General features: G+C 35.7%; 1 protein-coding gene across 2 annotated transcripts; it reads left to right on the top strand.

Annotated features, from left to right (window-relative positions):
• Positions 1-150: 150 nt before the first annotated feature.
• Positions 151-7,942, top strand: FKBP14 (FKBP prolyl isomerase 14). Of its 2 annotated transcripts, none has more exons than XM_015810605.1 (5): positions 151-362; positions 623-844; positions 3,215-3,366; positions 6,468-6,595; positions 7,301-7,942. In XM_015810605.1, the coding sequence occupies exons 2-5, from the start codon at positions 654-656 to the stop codon at positions 7,457-7,459; spliced, it is 630 nt and encodes a 209-aa protein (XP_015666091.1). In that variant the 5' UTR covers positions 151-362; positions 623-653; the 3' UTR covers positions 7,460-7,942. The 2 variants fall into 2 exon arrangements, with proteins under 2 accessions (XP_015666091.1, XP_015666089.1); XM_015810603.1 differs by having other exon boundaries at positions 151-544.
• Positions 7,943-8,195: the final 253 nt, after the last annotated feature.

Genomic DNA, 8,195 nt, shown 5'->3' with positions numbered 1-8,195 from the left:
CGTGGCGTCAGTCTATGATGGCATTCCGAAACCGGCGGTATTGTGTTGAGGGATTCCAAAATATATGCGCGGCGTTCTCTCGCTGGAATTTTTGGGAGACCAATCGCCGCTCGGCGATGAGAGCTTCCTTCACTTTTTTTCCCCCCTGCAGATGAACGGGCCAGCTTCCCAATTGGAGTGGCTGGCGTAATACCCAGCCCTCGCGTTGAGCCAACCAGAAAGGAGAGAGAAAGAGGAGAGGTGGCTATTAAATGGATACGAATGCTTGGAGGAGATTTGCCTGCTTTTCTGCGGGTTTTAAGACCACGTTTGCCACGTCTGCGGATTTGGGGAATGAGAGTGAAAGCTGATGAGATACAGAGGTTGGGAGGAAGCTCGGCTCCGTGTTTAGCCTTTTCCATCTGCACCTTTATTGCAACGGCCGATGTTTTAAAATCCTTTGAAGTGGAATTTTCAGAAGATACAATTTAAGTATACTAGAAAATAAGGAGAGTTTTAGAGGGTTTTTTAATAAAGCAATCTGAGATCATTCCTTAGTAATGAGGTAATATTTGAGCATTACTGGATATATATTTTTTAATGGCCAGGTGCATATAAGGTCATGCGGGTTGCTTTTTTTCAGCCTGTGAAAAACGCATCTTCAAGTAACCAGAATGGAAGGTACCTTTTGGATTCTCTTTGCGACCGTGGCTTTTGTGACTGGCGCTCTCATTCCAGAACCAGAAGTCAAAACCGAAATTCTCCATAAACCTTTCATTTGCAAAAGGAAGACCAAGTTTGGAGACCTGATGTTGGTGCACTATGACGGATATTTAGAGAAAGACGGCTCACTCTTTCATTCCACGTGAGTATTTAGTCTATAAATTCAGACACACTAACCAAACAAATCACATTTTTGTTCAGTGCAATGCATGAATTGAAACAGTATTTACTATAGTAGAAGATATATTGACTTTTCTCGTTATTATTCTTTGAAATATGGCCCTTAACATACCACCAAGTCAACTGTAGTCCTGGGTCAGAAAAAATGGCACATCAAAATGTATGATGTAGTCTTAATTGGAAATATTTGATGGCTTTATTATAGGGATATTGGGCCTATAGGATATTGTGAATTTACTCAGTTGGGTCATAACTTTTGATATTATTACATATACTTTTTTTCTGAATTCTGAGGTTTTCCTTTGGATAAGACCACTTTAACTTTTTTTTTTATTTGTAAATCCAGAAGTACAGTACAGCATTCTTACAGCAAAGTTCTGGTTAACTACAGTAAGATCTCTCTTTCCCTTCCTTTCTTTTTGTACTATCATACTTTTATAAATATAAATTAGTATAATACGGTGTTCTTAGTTTATGGATCATGACCCCTGGAGGTACAGTATATGAACAACACAGTGAGGGTCATTTGTTTTAAAATTTGCTTTAGAAATGGTGTCATCTTGACTTGAGTATTATTTGGCTTACAAATCAGTTTTCTATCTGTTGCTTTTTCTTGGGAGAGGCATAAGAATTTATGGACTACCAGGTATATTGTGTATTCTTTAGAAGTTTAGATTATGTACTACTACTACTGTCTGTAACTTTTAATTGGGTGAAGCAGTCCATCATAGGGCAACAATTTTTGAACCAAGTACCTCAAAGTAACTTGGATACATTATCCATGATTCCCATGGGATAGAAATTTGCAGATTTGTGACTACTTCCATGTTTCTGTGCTGTCATCCAGAGGTTCTGTAAACCAGTCCTAGAATCAAGTAGACTAATCTCATCCTAGTCCTCTGGGGGCTAGGTAGGCTGATTCTATCATCAGTTGCTGAAAAGCAATCAACTGCAAGAAGTTGGACATGGCTCTCATTTCCACTGCTTTTTTTTTGCCCTTGGTCATTCTGGTCATTCTGTTTCTCGGTTAAGGTAAGAAATATTTTGTGAAACAATGACCCAATAGCTCACGAGATGTCTAGTTACATTATAAAACATTATTCTGAAATGATTGTTTATGTGTGAATTAAATGTTTAAACATCATTAAATGTTAAATATCTTTACAAGATATTTAAATTTATCTCTTACAGTCTATCGCTAAATCAATTTTTAATTTTATGTCACTAGAGCACGATAGATTTCAAAGAGTTGGTGTTTTACTAGAAATGAAATTGACACATTTTTTTTGTATTTTGACATCTGTTAATTAAATTAACTAATTGAGTTCAGCTTCTGTCAAATATATTGCTTGCCTCTGCCATCTCTGCTGGTAGTATGCTTATAGTTTCTGGACTATATGTATTAGTGACATTCAGTATTTTTATCCATTAATGTAACATATGGATAAAAGAAACATATTAAACGAATAAGTACTATGTGTTACTAAGGGAAATGATGTCTGATGTTTATTCTGACATTCTGAATTGTCAGCAAGGTCTTTCCTTGGATATTTCTGTACAAAAAGAATACAGAAAATGAATGAGAAGGCTGTAAGTATAGCAGTTATAAAGAACAATTATGGATTAGAAAATAAATGAGAAATGAGAGAAATGAGTGGGGGGCATCTTTGTTAAATTTCCAATGAAATAATTTATTTTATATTTTATAAAGCTTTATTATTTTTATTGTTTCATTTAATATATAGAACAAATGCTAATTATTAATTAAAAGCATTTTTGTGATATTCTCCCCTCCCAATTTATCATGTAAGGGCATTGCAATATTGCACATTTCTAAAATTCCTGATATGATACATTTAAGCTAATGATTGTCATGAAGACCCTAGATTTCAATTAGTGCAAACATAATAAGCTACTTATTTTTGTTTGTATTGTTTTATTACTAATAGTTTCAGTTGCTAAACCAGGAGAAAAGATCTAAAAATCTGTCCCCTTTCTCAGTCTTTTTTATGTGCATGCTTTAAAATGGGTTAGGGCCCTCCCAAAATTGCTGAATTACAACTCCTGCAGCCACACCTAGCACAGCCAAGAATGAGAACTGCTGTGAGTTTAGTTAGCAATGGCTTCACATTCCTCAGAATGGATTGTTCCATGAAATAACCCATAGGATGCTATAATTCTATTTGCCATGTGAATTACTAGAAAGAAATAGAATAGGGTGGCTATTTGATTAGCCTGTCATTAGCCTGTGAGAACAGAATACTAAAATACTAAATCTCTGGTCTGATCCAGAAAGAGGATTTTTTTCAACTGAATGTTTTCTTTGTTTCAGTCACAAGCATAATAATGGCCAACCAACATGGTTTACTCTTGGTATAAAGGAAGTTATTCAAGGCTGGGATAAAGGTTTGACACAGATGTGTGTGGGAGAGAAACGCAAATTAACAATTCCTCCATCTCTAGCTTATGGAAAAGAAGGCAAAGGTAATAATTTCAGGTTCATAAAATCATATAATTATATGATTATGGTTCATAAAATCATATATGCAAGCAACATTTATCTCTTTATCCAGGTTACATAATCAATACAACTACATGGAAAGCCCAGCATCTTTCTGTATCTTTTAATATATACTTGTCTGCATTTAATATTTTGGGAAAACATCTGAAATATACCTTCAAATCAATCATGGGATGCTTTTAGAAAGGAAAGAAATATGCTTAGGCACTGTCTCCATAGCTCAAAGTTTGAATATTACTGAAAATCTTGGTTAAATCTTGGACATAAAGGACATTTGAGCTAGAAGCATTCTATAAGAAAAGGTGTGTGTATGTGTGGGGGAGAATCCAAATGCAGACCAAAAAGATTCTTAATTGGCTACAGGAGACTTTTGGAAGCAGTTATTTCTGCCAAAGGAGGTGCTATAAAGTACTGACCAATGGACCTTCCAAGTCTTTGCACCTGCTACTTACTGTTTTCTTATTTTGGGTCTGTAAACAATTCCATATAAATAAAAACTATGCATTAACAGTTATAGATATTGTATTTAACTTTGGATTATATAAAAGTTGCATCAATTTCTGTTCACTTATGGATTCAATGAAATATATTTGATCAGGGATATGGTCTAATTTTTGCATACAAATATGCTATTATATATTCAAAGATACTTCTTGGCCAGTTTAAAGTAGTTTGATATCCTTTTAACTTGATTATTTCCATTGAAATAAAGAGAATTATTTTCTTATACAGGACTACATTGGTTCATATATAACTTATTCCAATAAAATAACATCACACACCCACCCACACACACCTCATCCTTTGTATATTAAGTGTCTTAATAAGTGGTCCATTAAGTGGTCCTGGGAGTTTGTAGGTGCTACTCAGTAGCTTAGCTGTTCCAAGCATTGTATTTTTCTGGATAGATTGTTCTGATGTGGTTCTTAGGATCTGTTGGAGCCACTCTCCCAACGTCATACCCTCAAGTGCTTCTACCACTACTGGCCTTTACTTTGGCCTTTACTTTCCACATCCTCCCTTCCTCCTTCAGTCCTGGTTCTTCTCCAGCTTCTCCACTACAGAAACAACAACTACAACACATGCGCAGACACATATCTAGCTGCTACAAGGTCTCTTAGCATGCCTTGCTATTACTAATCATTCTGCCCCATAATTTATCAGCATCAGTTTAAGGCGCTGATGAAACTTTTAAGGAAGAAACAGGCTATATAGTATGTTACTAGCAGAGTTACACAAAGCAGCTTTCTTCTAAATTTAGGCTTCATTCTCATATTCCCATATAGATAGGATGAAGTAATATAGGCAAGAGAAAATAAATTTGAACTGAAGCCAGCTCTGTGTCTTCACTTTAACTTTTCTTACACTTAACTTTTATAGGACAAAGAAAGATATTATAAGTCTTTCTCTTCAGATTAACCTAGGTGTATATTTGTACATTTTTCTGAATCTGGCCATCTTACAAACATTGACATTGCAGAAACAACACATAAAATAAGTTTATATAATCCAAATGGGGTGGAGCTACAAACAGAAAATGTGTACATTTGTTGACCATAGAAGACTAGATATCTTTCTGTACTTACGATACGATAATATAATTAGGAGATTAATCCACCATTCTGGTGCCTTCAAGTATGCTAAACTATAAGAACTGTAATTCTGATACATTGAAAGGTTCAATGAGGGCTCTGTTCTGGGCCCAGTGCTCTTCAACATCTTCATCAACGATCTGGACGAGGGGATAGATGGGGAACTCATCAAATTTGCAGACGACACCAAGCTGGCAGGAATAGCCAACACTCCAGAAGACAGGCTTAGGATACAGGAGGATCTGGACAGACTTGAACACTGGGCGCTATCTAACAAAATAAAATTCAATGGTGAAAAAAGTAAGGTTCTACATTTAGGCAAGAAAAACCAAATGTACAGGTATAGTATAGGGGGTACCTTGCTCAATAGTAGTAACTGTGAGAGGAATCTGGGAGTCCTAGCGGACAATCATTTGAATATGAGCCAGCAGTGTGCTGCAGCTGCCAAAAAAGCCAACACAGTGCTAGGCTGCATTAACAGAGGGATAGAATCAAGATCACGTGAAGTATTAATACCACTTTACAAGTTTTGTCAGAGCAATAAACTCTCCTTTTTGACCTTACAAATTCCGGCTTTTCAAATGTAGGTAATAAATAAATATATTCCAGAGTAAAACTCTTCCTACCCGGCTTCAATCACTATTAAGAAGAATTTGTTCTTGAGGAACAATTGGAGAATACCTTCTCCTGGAAAAAGTATCTAACAAAAGACCATTCCTGCATCCTGCATTGTGAAGTGTTAATACCACTTTACAATGTCTTAGTAAGGCCACACTTGGAATACTGCATCCAGTTTTGGTCATTGCAATGTAAAAAAGATGTTGAAACTCTAGAAAGAGTACAGAGAAGAGCAAGTTTCTACTAATCCCCTGACCTCCGATTTCGTATATTCCTTGCCGACGACCTTAACCCATACAGATCAAATTGCTTCTCTTCCTGCTCCCCCCTGTACTATCGTCACAAGGTTATAGAGTCCCCGACGGTGTTTCTTCTCCCTCAGTTCGATAAAAGGTTTCGCGGACTTCGCAGGACAAGAAGCAACGGGTGGAAACTGATCAAGGAGAGAAGCAACCTGGAACTAAGGAGAAACTTCCTGACAGTGAGAACAATTAACCAGTGGAACAACCTGCCTCCAGAAGCGGTGAATGCTCCAACACTGGAAGTTTTTAAGAAGAGACTGGACAGCCATTTGTCTGAAATGGTATAGGGTTTCCTGCCTGAGCAGGGGGTTGGACTAGATGACCTTCAAGGTTCCTTCCAACTTTACTACTACTACTACTACTACTATTACTACTACTACTACTACTACTACTATTATTATTATTATTATTGAGTGTGCATGGATTTGCATTCTAAATTAGTTAGACCTTATGTAACTCTCAGTACTTTTGATAATGGTAGGCAACAAAATGTGTGTGATGTTCTAAGTATTAGGCTTAATATAATCTCCATTTTATATATTTCTTTGGTAGGAAAAATTCCACCTGAAAGTACACTGATCTTCCACATTGACCTTTTAGAAATCAGAAATGGGCCAAGATCTCATGATTCCTTTCAAGAGATGGATCTTAATGATGATTGGAAGCTATCTAAAGAAGAGGTGAATATGTTAGTGTATACTGCAGTTTACAGAAAAGGATAACTAAGCTATCATTTCCCTTGAAGTTCTATGCAAATTTGCTATCTATAAATAAATTTTCGTTACAAGCTGAGCTAGATTAGAACTAAAGAATTGCTCCTGCCTTCAGAATTCTGCTGCACAGTTATTCAACATATTATGTGTGAGAGAGTTTAGAACTTTAGATGAATCAAGAACTAGGGATATGCGCCTACCCTTTTGACCTCCCAAAAGGCCTTGACAACTAGTCCTGAGGCCCCCAATTGGAGTTGTGGCACTTTGGAGGTGGCTGATGAAATAGGTAATATCACTTTGCCCTCTCCCTTTCCATTCCAGTTAGTTTTATTTTAATTGAATTTTAAATTTTTGATCCTTATTGTTTTAATGTTTATAGTATGTTTTAATTATAACTTGTCCAGAGTCTCTTCTGGTAAGATGGGAAGCATACAATTTAAATAAATAAATATGTAGTCCTGGATTATATTCGATGTATATGGACTACTTTTATATTATGCTCATCCTACTCTTTTGGCCAACTAACAAAAGGATAATATCAATGTGAAGCTACAAAGTGTACTAAAATAAAGTCTTTCAATTACTGTGGCTTCTCTCTAGAAGTCTGTGCTTATCTGCTCTTGAATACATATCTGTGATTTTGAATTTTGAACTTTTTTCTTTGTCTCAAAGGTAAAAATGTATTTGAAGAAGGAATTTGAAAGACATGGTGCACCAATTAATACAAGTCACCATAATACTTTGGTTGAAGACATATTTAATAAAGAAGACGAGAACAGTGATGGCTTTATATCTGCAAGAGAATTTGTTTATAAACATGATGAGCTATAAAACATTGTGAAAAAGTTGACGGAAAAAAGCAATAGTTTGCAAAATGGATGGTTTTTTAAAAAGTTTTGGAGCTGTTACTCATCAGTATGTGCATACATTTTAACCGCTATTTTTCTATAAGATCTATTTCTTATACAAAATAATACAGTGTTTAAATATAGGAATGAAATATTTGAAGGTTTTCATTCAGATGGAAGCATTATTATGTGTTTAAGAGTATGGAATTAAAACATTTCCAAAAACAAATATTACTAAAAATACAGCTGCTTGCTTTGAAGGATTCATTGAGAATATACCGTACCTGTTGTTCAAGTATTTCATTTCTGTGGTCTTAGAACTCTTAATATTTTAAATGGTAGTTGTCACAATGTGCTAGTAGATTTCATTGTTTATATAATTTATACAGGACCAAACACTGCTTTATCAGCAAATCTTTTTGTAAAAAAATAAAACATTGCTTTTTGCTTGAAGAAATTACAGTGTCTCATATAAATAATCTAAGACCTTATAGTAATTTTTGTTAAAGAAACTGTCTTCTTTTCCCAATTCAACAGAATGAAAGCAATTAAGGAGGGGGTTGGTTCTTGAATGCTAGTGCTCTGTCCAAGACCTACCGTATTTATTGGCGTATAACACGCCAAGGCGTATAACACGCACCTTCATTTTAAGGGAAATTTCAGGAAAAAAACTTAAAGGTGGGGCCGGGCGGCGGAGAGCTTGGCGGCAGCGGCAGCAG

The sequence above is a fragment of the Protobothrops mucrosquamatus genome, unplaced genomic scaffold, assembly GCF_001527695.2.
Source record: "Protobothrops mucrosquamatus isolate PMUCROS unplaced genomic scaffold, P.Mucros_1.0 scaffold12, whole genome shotgun sequence".
NCBI classification, from domain to species: domain Eukaryota; kingdom Metazoa; phylum Chordata; class Lepidosauria; order Squamata; family Viperidae; genus Protobothrops; species Protobothrops mucrosquamatus.
Note: the sequence above shows the minus strand (reverse complement) of the source record. Positions and strands in the feature narration are given on the sequence as shown.

Excerpts from the sequence above, each read along its gene's own strand:
- FKBP14 (XM_015810605.1), top strand. The coding sequence starts at position 654 with ATGGAAGGTACCTTTTGGATTCTCTTTGCGACCGTGGCTTTTGTGACT. Across the intron at positions 3,367-6,467 it reads TTATGGAAAAGAAGGCAAAG|GAAAAATTCCACCTGAAAGT; the intron begins GTAATAATTTCA and ends TTTCTTTGGTAG. Across the intron at positions 6,596-7,300 it reads GGAAGCTATCTAAAGAAGAG|GTAAAAATGTATTTGAAGAA; the intron begins GTGAATATGTTA and ends TTTGTCTCAAAG.